General features: G+C 48.3%; 1 protein-coding gene across 1 annotated transcript in view; it reads right to left on the bottom strand.

The window, feature by feature from the left end:
• Nucleotides 1-17,408, bottom strand: part of LOC126534600 (uncharacterized) — a 35,362-nt gene extending 17,954 nt beyond the window's left edge. The window contains exons 1-3 of the mRNA XM_050181874.3: nucleotides 16,784-17,408; nucleotides 10,297-10,426; nucleotides 4,662-4,807 (exon numbers count right to left, since the gene is read on the bottom strand). Of these exons, the coding sequence (XP_050037831.1) occupies nucleotides 4,662-4,807; nucleotides 10,297-10,426; nucleotides 16,784-16,838 (331 nt within the window). The 5' untranslated portion in view covers nucleotides 16,839-17,408. The remainder of the gene's footprint in view (nucleotides 1-4,661; nucleotides 4,808-10,296; nucleotides 10,427-16,783) is intronic.
• Between the last annotated feature and the right edge of the window lie 327 nt (nucleotides 17,409-17,735).

The raw sequence follows: 17,735 nt of genomic DNA, 5'->3' as shown, positions 1-17,735 counted from the left end.
AGCACACGCTGCGTGCGAAAGGCTGGCCTTTAGCCTGCGGGCATCACGTCGCTGCTGCATCAGCTCATATAGTGTGTTGAGCTGTGTGTTCTCTTGGAGAGCCACGATCGGGGTGATGCGGGGAAGGCAAGTAATGACTCTCATGACCTCGCGTTTAACAGCGGCAAGGGATGCCATTGTGCCCTCGTCAAATGCTCGAATTGGACTTGATAAACTAGGCGTGGTTGCACTACCGCCTTCACCAACTGTCTCGCAGCATATGAGCGGGCCCCGCCCGTTTTAGAAGCAATGCGTCTAATCAGACCCAACGTCTGAATCGCCTGCTTTTTAACGCTGGAGAGCCAAGGAGTGCCACTTCTCAACTCGTGGACCGTCAAACTCATAATTTTTATAGTTTAACATTGCTGAAGTGGGATTCCGGATAGAGGAAGACGAGTGGGTGTTACAGAGAGTTTACGCGAGCCCCAGCGGTTGGTGACTGACATGTAAGCGGATTTGCTGACGGAAAGCATAATGCCGACCGAAGAAGCGTAATTCGACGCAATATATAAAGCCGACTGCAGGGTAGCGGCTTGAGTCTGCAGATCACGATGAGTGCTCCAAACCGTGATGTCATCAGCGTACAAGAGCTTTATATCAGGCTCGTCGTGTAAGCGCCATGCAAGCGGGATGAAATCAATATTGAATAATGTGGGTGACAATACCGATCCCTGGGGTACGCCGCGAAGAGGGACAAATGAGCCGATGGCTGACACCACGTTTGCTAGTTCCACCGCGAGAGGTCGCGTTCACATCTGTGGGCCTTAGCAGTAAGAAAATTCAGTCTTATACGTGCTTGTGAAGAAGTGGGGTCTCGGGATGCTGCCAGCTCAGCTTGTCTGCGAGCAGCCCACAAGTTGAGCAGGCCGACATCCGGTGCCGGTCGATCGACGTCTACCCAGCTGATGGTTGTAGCTTCATTGAGCGCGCTTTGTATGCGGTCAACAAGTAGTGGTGACGAGCCCGCAGAGGTGCCTTGAGAATGGACCGAAAGTTGTCCCAGTTTACCACAGTACACTTGCAGCGCAATCGGCGAGCCTGCCACGGATAAAGAACGCTGATAAACCTGGAGCCTGACTGCTCGGGTCGTGGTCACGACCCGAGCAGTCAGGCTCCAGGTTCCAAGTAGGAGTGCCGGGACCCAACCACCACGTAAGATCCGGTGCGTATGTTGTACATGGAGCTTGAGTCACAACCCGTGTTGCTGAATCGGGATGATTCAATAGAACAAGCGCATCCGCGGGGGCATCCCGCACACGCCTACCTCGGGGTTTAGAAGAGGGGTACCCCCAATCTGAGTGAGGGGCCGTTGAAGTCACCACAAACCAAAATAGGACACCTTGGGTATTGACGACGGAAATTTAATAACCAGCCCAGATTAATGCGTGAAAAAGAGCCACAGGCTGGTCTTACGTAGTACGACACCACCACAACAGTTGCGTTGGTTAACTTCACAGCTACTGCCGCTACCTCCTGATATGGATTGCACCAGTTTTCATGAGAAAGGCGGACCTGAGGAACGCTTATCAACATACACTGCCGCATTTCCTGGAGGGGCAGCCGTGTGCACGCGACAGTCAATCATCGAAGGAGACACGTATCCACTGAAGCTCGGAATTGCAGGCAAGACGTTCGTCTCCTGCAGTGACAGGGCCCACACCTGCAGCTTGTTCATGCGAAGACGGGATTTAACCTTCTCCACTTTCGTGGAGATGCCTCTACAGTTCTGCTGCAGGACACCACCAAGACCTGTAGCCGTCATTTAGATTCCTAGTCCAGGCGCTGTAAGATCACAGATGTCAGGTTGGATAACTGGCTCACCATGAACCGCAGAAGGGATGTTGCGGAGGATGTTGCAGAATGGAGCAGAAGACCTAGTAGAATCAATGAACGATAGAGCAGGGTGCGACATGCCGATGACGCAGCGGAATCGATATTTTTGGTAGTGTGAGGTTCCACTGCTCGTCTGTGACGCGTACGTAGTTCACGGTGTTGTCGGAGCTAGGAAACCTCCGTTAAAAAGGCGGGCGATTTGATTGTCAACTGCTGCCATATCGTCACGCTAATGTTCCGGCATCCTCTGCTTCTGCGTAACCAGCTGGCAAAGGAGGTCTTTCCGAACTTTTTCACAGTAAGTCTGTTGGGAAGGGGGTGTAGGCGGGTTGTGCTCGGAAAGCTCTGGCCAGTTGTCATCCCAATGGAGGTCCGCAAACCTGTTAGATGTCTGCACTGTTTGTGCGGCAGCATGTTGAGGCCATTGTTTATGAATCCCGCGACGAACCTTCTCAGTGGCCTTTTGCTTTGTGGGACTAGTTGGAGAAGTGATCTCGTGGTCGTCGGTCTTGCAGAGTCCACATCGGTAGAACACTGTGCCGGCTGGTACAGCTTTATCTGGCGTTGTAAACGGACAGGATCGGCGCATGTTGCCAGGTCGGAAACAGCTGTAACAACAGACGACACTGGGTTTATGTGGCTGAGGTCGTAGAATGCAGCCATAGTAGTACAGGCGGGCTGGGGGGTTGGTAGGCTTTGCAGGGTGGCGATTCAAGAAATCCCCTTTCCCATGTAACGCGCTTGAATGACACGGTGGGTGGGACAGTACAGCTCACGCTGTGGAGCAGTGTAATCCTCGCCAACGGCAACGTTGTAAACGACAGAGCACTGTAAGTCAGAGCCCTCTACCAGGTACACCTGGGCCAGCACCGTGACTTCGCTTGTGATCGAAAGACGCTGAAGCGTTTGCAAACGCTCGACAGCAGCCAATGTCAGGAGCCTCACAGTGATGGTATTTGACTTCTGTCTGGCCATGAAGCCACGGAAGCCTGTGGTGCGAAGACACGCGTCTAGATTCACCTGAACACTCCTGTTCGGAATCTCCGTAAGGCTTGCGGGGGTCAGAGCTTTAATGGTTGCTTTATAGCAAATTGAGCCCGGTGTCGACACAACTGGGTGGTCAGTCGTTAGACAGGAACGCTTGCCTTGGGAGTGGCTGTTGGCGGAAGACGAATCTTGTGCCAAGTGTCCCGAAGGACGCTTCTAAGAACCACGGGGAGCCACCAGCACAGATGGTAACGCAGAAGACGAGACCATAGGTGTACTCGGTTCCTCGGGCATAACAACTGGAGCCCCATTCCCAATTGGTGACTGGGAAACCATCACCGGGCTCCGCCCGCAGGGCAGATGACTTATGGTCTCAGGTGCATTTTGAGATCTGGGATCCAGGCTCAGGTATCAATAGTGCGGCAGGCAATGCCGTCGTAGCGTGCGGCGCCCGTGAATGTACCGCCGCCAGCGCGTCACCGGAGGCACTGGGCCTAGTTCAGGTGGACAATTCAGCTGCAGGGATGATGGAGTGGCACTCGCTGAATGCCAGAAAACCAGACAGCGCGTGAGCGTTCGGAGCGTCCTCGGATGGCATGAGGTGTAGTCTCTTGAAGTATGGAACGTATTTTTCGCGGACGGCGAGATCTTTCAGAGGATTGATGAGCAGCCGCCTTAGCAGGGACACGTCGTCGTCTTTCGGGACATCGCGTCGGTTTTTAATCGTGGGTTTCCGTATTCTTCGCATACTTGTGCTATATAATTCGTTGACAAAGGATGAATTGTTGGAGACGCAAGGATTTTTATGGGCATTTTATTGAATGAAAACTGTGTTTGTTTAGCCACGACCACGCTTCAAGCCAAATCAAGTCAAACACAAGTGGAACCCCGTATGTCTCGGCATGTTCATGGTTGGTGCAGTGCGCGTTTAGAACGGTGGCGCCAGATTATTCTCCAGGTATTATTGCAAGTAACTCTTTGCAATGTGAGAACAAGTGCTGCCCACTACTGTTTCCAGCTCGGCTTTGAATTTGCACTAATTGATCTTATTGTTCAGTATCACTCTAACAGCCGTACAACCAGTAATATTAGACAACGAGTATTCGCACTATTTTATGCAGGCTTCCGATTTATATGTGCTTTAGAACAAACATCGTACTGACGCTCCGGTGACAGCAATTTTGAGAGAAGAACATCATTTCCAATCACAGATTCGACAAATGGCAACCGTGAGACGCATTTCACCGCCTGAGACTTTTCTAGTTAAGAACTTTACAATGCACATAGATTGCCATGTGTTGTGTCTTTCGGCGTTGACTATTTCTAATTAAAAAAAATATTAATTTGAAACAAAACGATCGTTCCCAGTGGTGAAAATTTAGATATGTAGTCGGCTTCTGAAGTTGTGCGATAAAATTAACAATTTTTATTAGCTAAGTTTCATTGATTATCTGTTGACTATTAGCTTGGTGCATATGTCCGAATAAATGTGATCACAAACTCCTCGAAACAGGGCTGTTTCTGTTTATACTGCGCAGCTTTGTTTTCTGATAGCCTCCTTTACACCTTCCGCTGCTCTCGAGTGGCGGACACATTTTCTCTTTCATGATTCCTCCTCCACCTTGCGGAATTTTGTGGAACTTATCTGCAATAGAGTGAAATGCGTGAAATTCTCGTAACTCTATGTTGTTGCGTAACGGGTTGGAGAAAACGCTATTTTGTGATTGCGCTTTGAGCATTTATTCCAGACATGCTTACGGGATGCCTGCGATAAATGCTGAGATGCAACAAATGGCACTTACTTTTGTACGGATCCGAACCAACGTTGCATATGGCCTCGACGTTCTCTTCCAACGCCTTTATCGCCACCAGTGCCGAGGCTTTCGGTAATCCATCAGTACATTCGTTGATGAACTTGAGCGTGCAAGGGATCTGCGTCCTGTCCTTCCTAGAATTAAAGCACAGGTCACATGTAAAGGAGCATAGAGATATGAAATATGCACCGAAATATTATGGCACACGCTGTAAAACTGACACATTGTAAGAGTGATTAGGCTAACAGCTTTGTTGTACGTCGGATGGTACAATAGGGCATTCCATATGACTTGCGTCGCGTTGAAAGCACTACTGCTCTGATTTTTGGAACCACGTGGAGCCGAATAAAACTTGTTGGATGAGGCTGTGACAGAGTAAAAATTGTTGCACCCATAAGTGGGTCGACTTTTCCCATGACTCGTGGTATTAAGTTTAAGGCTGTTAGAAATTTTTTATTGTGCAAGTCAGTGGGCTTGAAATTCAGCGGCGATGAGAGAAGTGTAGTTGAAAATTGGGAGCACCTGGTACAGAGAAGGTGGTCAGAAAAGATAGCCCGACAGTGGTAGCTCTTAAAGTGTTTTTCAGCCTGTTTTCATGTCCTATGTAGCAGCTAGCTATCACCATGTTTATTTGCCACAACCAAATTTCCTCTTCATCCCTTAACAGTTCGATATAGCCGCTTGAGGAGAAGAGAACCAACCAACAGAACAAACTTAGCACCCTTAGGTACAGGGAAAAAAAGTATTGCGTAGTGCGAACAGTTAATTGTCGTACAGTCATAACCATAAAATACTCGCCTACCTTATGCATGGGAAATCCTATCATGTGTCTTCTGCTTGATTCGTAGTTTCCACTGGCGGTATTACAGAGTTCTAGGCTACCAAACTACTTCTATATGTTGCCTGTGCTATCGGGGGTACATATGCCATCGAACACTCATCAATATGTTTGCACCTCTCTTGCGTCAGCCGATTCCATGCTGCATATATGCCTACGAATTTTTTTATCTGATCTTTCAGACCAGTTATCGGTTCGCCCCGAGTGTCCTTTTCTTTCTTTGGCAACAGTTGTGTTACTTTATTGACAACCAGTTATCTTATGCCCAATATAAAGAGGCAACCGAGGGCGGAAAAATCTTCAGAACTAGAAAGATTGTCATTTGCAGCTAAAGTTATTGGAAGCAGATTGGATCACATTTGTCTGAGAAGAGGGCAAAGTGCGCTAGTACGTTCGCGCGCAGTAATCAGATACAAATTTACATCCTTATCCAATCGTACAGTAAAAAAATTTGGAGGGCGCTTAAGCTTCGCCTTTAAGAGCGGAACGCGATAGCATTCAAAGATCCTTGACTGCTTCTCATGCTTCCCGGCAACTGCAGCGTATGTAGCCGTAATGTTTACCGGGAATCGCTCGCGGCTAACGCTATGCACGAAGGCGGGCTTTCTGGTCGAAACGCGGTCTCTTGCAGGGATCGCGATGCGGACGATGCGGCGGAGGCGAGCGCCATCTGGAAGTCTTTCAAGGAAGCGGGTGCGCTGCTCCGTACACTCTGACATATTTACGCGCCGGCGTGTGCAAATGGCGGACGCCGGCTCGGGTCTGTGCATTGTAGACACGCTGGAAAAGGGATTTGTTCGAGTTTCCGCGTAAAACGAAATATGTTTTCTCCTATATTCAAATTACAATCCTAGAGCTATCATATCTGTAGGTTGTCTTTAAGTCATATTTTGCGATTCTTGCCGCGTAGTTTGGCTTGATAAATTCAATTAAGTGACTTTCTTGCGTCACATGAACGGCCTGGGTATGTGCGGTTCGAAAATCTTTTTGATGACGCGACTTCTGGCGTCAGATGCTGCACGTCAGATGCTGACACCGGATTTTTCTGCGACGCGGGCTCCTTAACGTTAAACAATTGCGTTAAACAATTCGAGGCATTTCGCCCTGCGAAAGTGCATGGCCAGCGGAGCTGTAAACATCGTGGTGGGAAACGCTCGCAATCACCGAGAAGTCGTGTTCAAGCCGCAATCGGTCACACACACAAGGGAGGACACACGTTTTGTTCACGGAGTCTCGGCGGAATTGCGCATCCGCACCACTGTAAGTATCGGTCAGCCTTCCGAGCGTGGTACCTCCGTCATTGCGCCGCATTAATCGCTTCGCGAACTGCGGGGCTTTCCGTCAAGCCAGCCGCTTACGGGCAGCCTCGGCACGCTCCTCGCTGTTTCGTTCCGCCCTCCGCTCTCGCTCAGGTTTGCGGTCCCGAAGTTGGGCCTCGTGAGCAGCTCGTTCTTCGGCCAGTACGCAGAACTCGCGTCCTCTCTGTACTTAGCGTACGCAAAACACTGACTGACTATTCCATACTTTGCGCAGGCGCGGAAATGCGTCAGATGACATGTGAGCAGCCACTTGTCACACCGAATGATCGATGCGCGCTACGGCAATTAGCGCTCCCTCGACGCAGCCAAACTGAGCAGCTGGCTAAGTCAGGAGCTGGGGTACCTGTCAAATCCGCATTACGTTCCCGCTTCGCGATATCTAGAACGTTACCAATCACCATTAAACCGCCCTCGAACCACAATCTGTCGCACACTGCACAGCTGAATCTCAGCTGTCTGTCCAGAAAGTCCCTCTGAAATTTCGCATACGCGCCCTTGTGCTCGTCCAATTTACTGGCCTACGCCAATTTACATGCCTGCGCCGCATTCTCCGCTTCGCGGCACCCGTCCTTCCTGTCGTGCACACCGCTTACTCTCGGGCGCGATCTTCACTTCTACTGGCCGCCCGTTTCCTAGCTTTTCTCATGCTCGATCATGGTGTCAAATTTCTGATTCCATAAAGACATCTCTGGAATGAGAAATAAAGGGAGGTGATATATTAAGTTTAAGGTTAAGGGATATATATGAAGGTTAAGGGATAAGAAAAGAGCAGATTTGGTGAGGGAGCAAACGCGAGTTAATGACATCTTAGTTGAAATCAAGAAAAAGAAATAAATGGGCATAGCAGGACATGTAATGAGGAGGGAAGATAGCCGATGGTCATTAAGAGTTACGGACTGGATTCCAAGGAAAGGGAAGCGTAGCAGGGGGCGGCGGAAAGTTAGTTGCGCGGATGAGATTAAGAAGTTTGCAGGGACAACATGGCCACAGTTAGCACAAGTCCGCGGTAGTTGGAGAAGTATGGGAGAGGCCTTTGCCCTGCAGTGGGCGTAACCAGGCTGCTGCTGCTGCTGCTGCTGATGATGATATATACTGATTTTTTTTCTTTCACTAGAATCGGAGATGCGCGATAATACACCTGGTACACTTGATCTATTATTTCTAGGGAGAGCCATTGTGTTTGCAGCCTATTATTGCAACGCACAGTGAAGAATAGGAAAAGACTGTGACGCCTGCCACGCGCACTGCGTCAGGCCGGTATTGCGCGCTTCCAGCGGTCACTGAAACGCACTCGCGGGGACGCTGGTGCGTCTCTCCGCCACCCCTAATCCAGCCCTTGCTTGGAACCGCAGGAGCCGATCCGTATCGCCCATCTTGCCGGGCCCAGTACCTGAGCGCCGCCAAGCCCTGACAACGAAGAGAGCGCCAGAAGTGAGCTACCGACAGATGACATACGGTTGCGTGATACTCTGCGATTGAAACCGCAGCCTGCGCCTTTTCGGGCGTGAAGGACGACACGCCGTGGCTCACGCTTCACTTACGAGCCGCCGGCGAGAAAGAAGAAAGCTCGACCAATTACCGACTCATCACAGGAGGCACCTGCGCACAGCGGTGGTTCTGCCTCACCAGGACACGTCGTGATCGAAGCTTCAGCTAGGAGCAAAACTTGAGACAAGTGTAGCCAACCTCGAGGCGTCATCAAGCACAGCGTTCACGATTATTATCAGGCGCACAAGCCCACAGCCATGAAGAGACCACCGAGGAAGGGAAAGCCCGTCGTTGAGCAGAGATGAAAAGGGGCAAGCGTACTGCCACGAAGGTTCCGCACTCAACGAGCGGCTCGTTCAGTGGCAAACAAAAGCGGGGAAAATCGCACGGCCAACAGGAGGCACGCCTCACAGTACACTTCTTCGACAAGCACCGGTGACACGAGCAGGGCTAGGCGACACCGGGATATGAGGGGCAAGTTATCGAGCAGTGGCTGGCGACAGAAGCGCGGGCGGGATTCGGAGGACCTGCCTATCAAGCATAGCTAGCGGACACAGCCGTACGGCTAAGGTAGCTTGGCGACCAAGGAGCTCGTCGAGAAGCGGTGGCAGTCGGCTTAAGTGCCGTACAAGAAACCCAAGCACTGCGTCAAGTAGGTGCTCGAGCAGCAGCGCCAGCAGGATAAGGAGTGGCGTTAAAAGGGACCGACGGTCCCGGAACGCGTCGCCAAGCAGAGTGAGTGGGCACAAACGTGAGACCAAGATGGCTCGCCGTTCAGGAACAACGTCGACGGTAAGCAGAAGCAAGAGCACATTCGGAGCTAAACGACAGCGCCGATCGAGAAGCATGTGTCGAGGCACAGCGGCGGCAACAACGCAAGCCTCAAGGATCATCTGCTTCGGAGAGCGGTACGCTTAGCACCGATGCCGGTAGTCGCATGCCGTAGAATAGTCGCCGGGCCGAACCACAGCTCTTCGAACATTAACAGCAACCACGTGCACCAACGCTGAGCTGAAGAGACGCCCTGTCGATTTAGCCGTTCCTTGTTGGCTACATCGATGCCCAAGCACAAACGGAGCGCGCATGGTAGGACTGCAACATGAAGGCCACGCCAAAATCAGCAACGATTCGAAAGAACAGTCAGGGCGCCTTGAAAGAAAGCACGATGGCGGCAAAAGCTCCGACAACGCCAAAGCATGGACCAGCAACCGTGAGAAACGAATTGGCGGCGAAGTGGCTTTCACGGTTGAGACATCGACGGGTAAACTCCAAGCCAAGACGTCGTAACACGCGGTACCTAATCAGCCACAATATATGTGTAATCTTTCGATTTTCATGATATTGCTAAAAATGTGTAAAAATGTGTAAACATGCGTTGGCAAATGGCTGAGTAATCGTTGCATATGCGTGTGGGATTATTATAATATTATGCAGTTATGAAATGCCATGCATGATGAAGTGGATGATTCTCGCACAGGGGCAGATAGAAAGAAGTGCGATTCTCCCACTTCTTTCTTCTTCTTTGTCTTGGCCAAGTCAGGCCCAAGACCACGCGTGACGTAAATGCGCCCAAGGAAACACGATGAGTGTCTTGAGCATCTTCACGTCAGGCGCTGTCTTGATCCGAAATTGACAAAGCCAGCGAATGCCGCGAATATGGGGGTCACTGTGCACCAAGTTCACTAAAAAAGTAATTATGAAGTCTAACTCGCTGAGCTACACTGTGACCTACGAGAGACAGCGTAGTAGACGGCTTCCGAATAAATTTGACCAACAAAAGTTGTTCAAATTGAGCTAAATGTCCTTGCACAAATGTATTTGCATGCTGCCTCTAGCAAAATGTGGATGTCGCGGTCTGGAATCTGACCGCGCGACCTCGTGTTAGGCAGCACACCGCCATAGCCACAGTACCGCCGGTCGTATTAGAAAAGCGGTCTTGCTCCTCTCTAACGAACATGAATTCTGCTGCGTCACTCACTTGCATCCCTCGTCGAACTCTTGTCCAGATTCGTGCAGGTGCGGTCCTTTCTTATACGGCACGTAGTCGTCTCCGCAAGCCCTCAGGGTCTCGACTTTACAGCCGGCGTTGAGTTTCAACTCGCATCTGCCTTTTGGAGAAGGAGAGTAGGCGATGGTTAATCAGCGAGAAGAATATAGGGATTCGAGGGGCTAGATTTATTGTTAGTTAAATCATGTAAATGAAACAGAAAATGAAGTCACGGAGAAATCGTAGAGGAAATTCTTTTACTTGTAGTGTAGAAATTCGAAATGTAGAAATCTCGACGAGGCAAACGGAAGTGGACGAAGGAAAACTTATTCCAGGTGGGCGGCGAACCCATATCTTCCCCATTAGAGCACGGTGCAGTCACCAATTAAGTTACTACGTTGGCTATACTTCCATCAAATTTCTCTGGTATTTGTGTATGTGAGATCTCACTATATAGCCGACCCATAGTGCGCACAGCCTCCATTATTCACTAATGTCTCACAATTAGACCGTGTACGCGCCAGTATGTAAAAGTATGTGCGCGCTGGTGACAGAAATGCTAACATTAACTGTAGAAGTTAACCAAGCGAAAGGCTGGGAAAGCTGGCCAGGTCTAATATATCATAGGAGATTAAAAAAGTTAAAAAAAAACACGCACACACACACATCTACTCGCACATAAACTCACAAATGAAGGCAACAGTGAGCACCATGAAATGAGCAACGAAGGAAGTGTACCTCTATGACACCGTAAACACACAAACAGTCTATCTCTTCCCCTTTAGCTGCACCAGTGCATACCCTGTTTGATATTATTGAAGAAAAAAAACAGCAGCAACTATTAGCTTCTCACGGAGACCACAGTATCACATTCTTTTCGTCCCTACTTGCATCTCTCTCGCAGTTCTCTGCAGTTATTGGTGCAATAATATTGTGCGTCTTCCTCATCGAGGAATGGTGGCCATTTGGTGGCCCATCCATTGAATACCCATGACGACAAAAATAAACCTAAGTGGACGAGCAAACGCCACAGCCTACCAGAGCATTACTGGAACTGTTTCATACCTGAAATCATGCAAGTGAGCAATCCCCTAGCGGGCCAAAGGTGTTCCCTTTGATGGAAGAAAGAAATTTGTTTAACACGTACAGCTTTATACGGACATAAAAAGAAAGCCAAGTAGATCCAACTGTATGTCGGAATCTGTGTAGCGAAGCTTTCATGAAACGGTTAATTAAAAGCTACAAAAAATGTTCATCTTGTCCATGCTGTTTTGCAGCATAATGACTACGTGCCTGACCGGCAAGACGCGGACACCTTCCCCACAGGACCCACACGTGACCCACGAGGCAGTGGATGGCGCTGTTTCCAGGATCGGTACAGTTTTTGCTGTACCATTTCCGGGATCGTTCCAGTTTACTATTATACTGTTTAGAAGATCGGCCCGCTTTACTCGGCAAGGAGCCAACCAAACAGATACCCCAAACCTCGGTGAGAAAGATGGAGGGAGCGAACTTTAATGAGTAAATTATACTGTATAAGACGGTGAATAAGAAAATCATTGCCCATATTTTTTATCCAAATTACGGCTGTAAATGCGAAGTCAACATATCCATTCCCAGCGGTGGACCTTTCTTAGACTGGCCAGGCCTTATCTGCCGGTAGCTCCGTGGCACGGCGCCGCTGTGAGTTGTTGAAGACGGCAGTTGTGCTCCACACGTCCCTGGCGTAGGAGCAACGAAGTGTGATTCGTTTTCTATGGAGCAAAGGACGGATGCCCATCGAAACCTACAGTGAAATGCAGCCCACGTATGGGAAAAGGTTTATCGTTTTGAGAAGTGTGAGGGGGTGGTGTTGTGAGTTTCGCAAAAGGCCGTGAAGAATTGCATGACAATGATTGTTCGAGGACGCCACGTGCGCCGCTGACTGACGACATTTCTCGCGTGGATGCAACGGTGAATGCGGATCAGCTTGTGCACCTCAAGGACATTTCGCGGGAGCTTGGCATTTCGTATGGAATATTTATGGCATCGTAAAGGGTCCTTAGCGTACTGGAAGGTTTCGTGTCCGTGGGTGCCAAATCAGTTGGATGAGATCATGAAAAGCAAGCGAATGATTCTTTCACTGAATCATCTGCAACGATATGCCGCTGAGGGTGAAAGTTTCCTGGACCGCATTTTTTACTGACGATGAAACGTGGATACTGCATTTCACGGCGGAATTTAAGCAGCACAGCATGGTGTGGGAAGAACCGGGTTCGCCTGCGACAAAAAAAAAAAAAAAAAAAAAAAAAAAACGTTCAAGGTTATCTCTCGGGAAATTGACGTTAACGGCCTTCTGGGATCGCATAGGACCGCTGCTGCTGGATTTCATGCAATGAGGTGTAACAGTCAATGCTGATGGTTAGTGTGCCACACTGCCACGTCTGCTGGCTGCCATCAGGCGAAAACGCCGAGGGATTCTCGATGTGTAAAAATCGGTTGCCTTCCACGACAATGCGAGGCCACGTGTGGCAATCAGAATTGCCGACAAGCGCTGGTCATTTTACTGGGAGAGCATAGACCACCCACCATACATGCAGTCCGGACCTCGCCCCTAGTTATTTCCACATTTTCGGTCCGCTGAAGAAGTTCCTGGCAAAACAGCAGTTCACGTGCAACCATCAAGCTAAGACAGCTGTCTGACGGTGGTTGCACAGTCAGCCGGACGAATTCTACCACAGGGGCATCTAAAATTTAGTGCTGCGATGGGAGAAAAAATTGAACCGGTGTGGCGACTGTGTCAAAAAAAATTGTGTAAGGTATGTAGAATAGTAGGTACATTTGTAATTACGTATGTGTACCTTATTTTTGATAATAAAAAATAGGGGCACACTCTCTGATTCGCCGTAGTATCTAGAAGATATATGTTTGTTGCGGTATAGATAATTAGGCACCATTTGTCGTTTAATCGCCTAATTTTATAGAGAATAGAGCCGATCGCCAGCGCAAACAGAGGGGTAGTGCTTACGGCTGTATATTTGTTACATGAGTGCTTTCCATTAAGTTATCTATGATTGCGCTTTGGGCCGACCCAGCGAACGGACGCGTGGTAGCGAAGTTCCGATTGAGCAGTTTGAGTGGCTGGGCATCTAGCAGCGTCATAAAGGTTTCTAAGTCAAGTAAAGAGAACCAGGTCTTCTTGCGAAGCTCGCCAACAAGTAGTCTTGTTCCTAGTACTGGTTTGTTTTCTGCACGCAGCCGACCGGAGCCACCTGTGCAAGGTCTTAGATTTTCGAGACACGCTGGCGCGTTTGTCTCTGCTCGCCGATGTTGTAGCCATGAGTTGGCGAGCAGAATGAGCAGCGTTTGGACAGTGAATTTGAGAAATTCGGAATGGGTAAAGAAGACATCGAGACAAAGTGACCGTGAAAGACCGTCGCTATATGTTATTGGATCACGAAGATCAAGATGCATGTACGCATGCTGCAGAAATGTTTGTGACACGTTGTGACAGATGACGCGCATCTTGCTTTCACGTCGTACGCGAAAGTTACAGACGTTAGCCAAGAATAATGCTAAGGCATCATCCTAATGTATATATTCCAGAGCCAATATGTGCTATAAAATGTACTCGGTGGTGTCAGAAGAGATATATTTCCCAGCAACTACCTTGTTTATCATCTATATATTATATCTGGCTCTTCAACAAAGCGAGTTTCAGTGAAATAAGCAGATCGTTATGGTAAATGTTATTTAGTACTTTTCTAGCCTTTACTTTCTTGCAAAAGAAAAAAACACTACTAAATCGCAGCGCATTGTAGAAATTGGCAACTGCAAAAACAAGACAAACACGACCCTGTTTACCACTTAGCCAGAAATTCTGATTTACATTTTTGCACAATACGTGAGCGTAAATGCTTTTTATCGCAAAATTTATTCACCTAAATTAAGGACAAGAACTATTTATGCAAAGCCAATGAAATACAAAGTTTTTATAATATTAGTCCCAATAAATCCTCTAAAGGAAACTATGACTGACTAACCCTTTTCTATGTTGAAGTTGCTCCCAGCGTATTATGACCAGACTGTAGGCATCAAATGCCCGCGTCGTGATACACAAAAAACAATCATTTTATTCACTGTAAACCTGATTTCCGAAATGGCGCAGCCAGTATTGAGGGTAAGTAACCTTCTATACAACGAGACATATATAGCAGCAGATAGTTGTAGGTTATTTATCCAGGAATAAGACTACGGCTGCGATGCGTTTTCAGTGCCCCTGCCGAGGAAGGCCTTCCGGTAAAGAGGCTAAGGTTGCAAAAGAATAGCCTTGTCCTCGATTGACTCGTGCTGCTCCATCCGCATATGTATCGCTCAGCGTCTGAGTGTAGAGACTAGTCATACAATCAACGTTGTGGGAAAGGACCAGAGTCTCAAGCATTCCCTATCCTCAGATAACGATACTAGAGCACAATATTTCACTCTTTAGTAGAACTTAGGGTGGCAATAAAAAAGGGCAATGAACATACAAATCCCTGCTGCAAACTCAGCATTGCACCGAAATCATTTCGATGAGAGCTGAAATGGGAGATGGCTTCTAAGTACGGTCATCATGCCAATGTACATCTGTCATTGTCCTCACGTCGTCATCATCACGTAATCATCATCATACAGTCGTCGCCATACAGACGTCGTTGCGCCTAGCTCACACATCAGCCTAACGCTTAAACATTTGCGTTACACATTCGTGACCGATGTGAACTAAATGCGAAAAAACCTGTGTACTTAGATTTAGGTGCATGTTAAATACCCCTAGGTGGTCAAAATTTCCTGAGTCTCCCACTACTGGGTGCCACAGAATCAGATCGTGGTTTTCGCACGTAAAACCCCATAATTTTTTCAACACTCTTGACCATCTTTGAGATTTCACTTTTTCCCACATAATTGCATGAGCGTGCTTGCAGTTCCCAGTCTTGTTGAGTCACATGTTTACCGAGCGCAATCGAAAAAAAAAAAAAAAAATTCGGCGCCCTTCCGCTCTGTGAACGTTGACCAGCAAAGCTGCGTATGTGGGCCCCTCAATGGCGAACTGCACCTCCGCTGCGGGTCGGCCCGGCGTCGCACAATCAATCAATCAATCAATCAATCAATCAATCAATCAATCAATCAATCAATCAATCAATCAATCAATCAATCAATCAATCAATCAATCAATCAATCAATCAATCAATCAATCAATCAATCAATTTGGCATTCATTACATCATCTGCACCTAACGAATGCGAGGACAAGAACACAAAGCTGTTAAGTAGCAGCTTGACATAGTCCTTGCCCCTATCCTTGGCAGCCAAAAAAACACATAAATACATTGCATAAGTACACGTTTTAGTTCGCATATATGCCAATGGTAAAATACAATACCAGTATATTAGTATTCAAAGGGAACAGATACATCAGAAAATATATGTCAATTACTAAATACCCACATTCTTTGAACAAAAATATGTACAATATAATGATTTTGAACAAATAAGGCAGAAAAATTTACAATTTCCTCTAATGAAAAAATACACACACTCTTTTGCAGAGAATTAAGTGCAGGTTTGATGTACATTACTAGGATAGTCAATACATAGTGAATTGTTTTTTCGGTATGTAACAAAATGATAACTGCGGAAGTGCACAAAAATGTGAAAAATGCAAAAGCCTATATCTCAAAAATGTATCTAAAGTTATCTTTGGGATCTGCGCACGTATGGGGAGTGCTTAACACCTGCTTCACCTGTACCGCGGGTCGGCCCAGCATTGCACTATCTTCGGGATCGGCCCACGTAATGATGTTTTATTCTAGTAAGGCCGAGTCACTCACGGCGCGTACTCGACGGCACGAATGCAGGTCGCGTCTGACATGGACGACGGAGGAGAAGGCTTGAGTTTTGTGTCGGACACACGGAGACGATCCTGGGAAACTAGTCCTGAACAGCTTTGCTGTAAAAACACGTTGCCGTGTAACTGTGTTTTAAGGCTGCCTGAGTCACGTATTCGCCAACTTCGCCGAGTATACGTACGAACGAGTCGCTCGCACGAACACGTGAACTAGTGAACCATGTCAGAAAATCTTCCCTGGGTTTAGCTTTCGCATCTACGTGCGTACTTGCGTCAAAGGAAATTTTCGGGAAGACATATTTCTGCCCAGATTGACTCTTTGGTACCGAAAAGTGAGAATTCATTACATTTAACACCGTGAGTTTCGCTGGCAGGTGAAGGAGGAGAAGACGGTGAAACTGAATGTGAACAGCTGTCTTCTACAATATTTATGGTTTCGTATCCGACGTAACGAACACTACCCTGCTGACGAAAGATTTCGCCGATAGACGTTTCAATGAAGTAGACTTTGGTTGCGTGGTACTGCACTAAAGGGGGGGGGGGGGGGGGGGAGTCATCCGCTGTGAATAAGTGGAAGAACACAATCGTCCCCCAAGAACAGAGCTGAACTCACCAAGCAGTGACACAGTGCCCAGAACGAGCAGGCCCAAATGAAGACTGGCCGCCATCACGAGTGCACGCGCGATCTCGCCTAGTGTCTCACTCAAACTGAACGGTAGTCACGCATGCGCGGGGTATTTAATGCGGAATAGTCGTCAAGGAAAGAAAGGATAGAATAAAAGAGCGATGTCAAATTAGCCTCAAAACGAAGGCCGCGATGGTGCCAAGAGGTCTGTGTCTCCACTCACGCTGTAGTGTTTTGAAACCCGTATACCGCGGTCATGGCCTTTCCACCTCACGCGCACACGCAAAAAAAAAAGGAAGGAAAGAAAAAACTAAGTCAGACAGAGACGGGCGAGGGAAGGACGTTGCGGAACTGGTTTACGCCCCGCGTGAATCGAACGGCGCGTATGTCTGCCAAGAGGCAATAAGTGTTCGGCGATGACACGTGGGTACCGTGACGGAGCAGATCAACTCGCCTCGAACACGTTCATTTGCAAGCTAGGTACGATGTTCAAAGTTTGGACGCTCGTATTGTAAGGGGTTTCGCATTGCCTCATCGGATTGCCCTGTTGCTGCATCGAGCACACGTGCTTCGGATGGCCGATGGCGACAAGCTCAGAATTTAATTCGTTCCTTCGAGACGGGGAGGAGCCAGCGCTGGCATTGGCGAGCGTTGTCTGCGCGGAGATTGGGCCTCGCGAGTGTTTGCACGGTAAAAGATTCGTCATAGAGACGCGCGCAAGGAGCAAGTTATTCGATGTGGCGCTGGCCCCGGTTGTTGGCAACCCTGTAGGAAAACGACTTCTGTTTACTACGTAACGACTGTTCATGTGAACTGCGGCTTTAGAAAAATGAAATTCTAAAAGATAAAAAGTTAAAGTGACGTTTCACTTCGTGAACGGGGTGATGCGCAAGCGTGTAGGTGCTATAGCGCGCACCACGCTTTCGACCCTCGGTACGCC

This window comes from Dermacentor andersoni, chromosome 7 (genome assembly GCF_023375885.2).
Source record: "Dermacentor andersoni chromosome 7, qqDerAnde1_hic_scaffold, whole genome shotgun sequence".
Taxonomy (NCBI): Eukaryota; Metazoa; Arthropoda; class Arachnida; order Ixodida; family Ixodidae; genus Dermacentor; species Dermacentor andersoni.
Note: the sequence above shows the minus strand (reverse complement) of the source record. Positions and strands in the feature narration are given on the sequence as shown.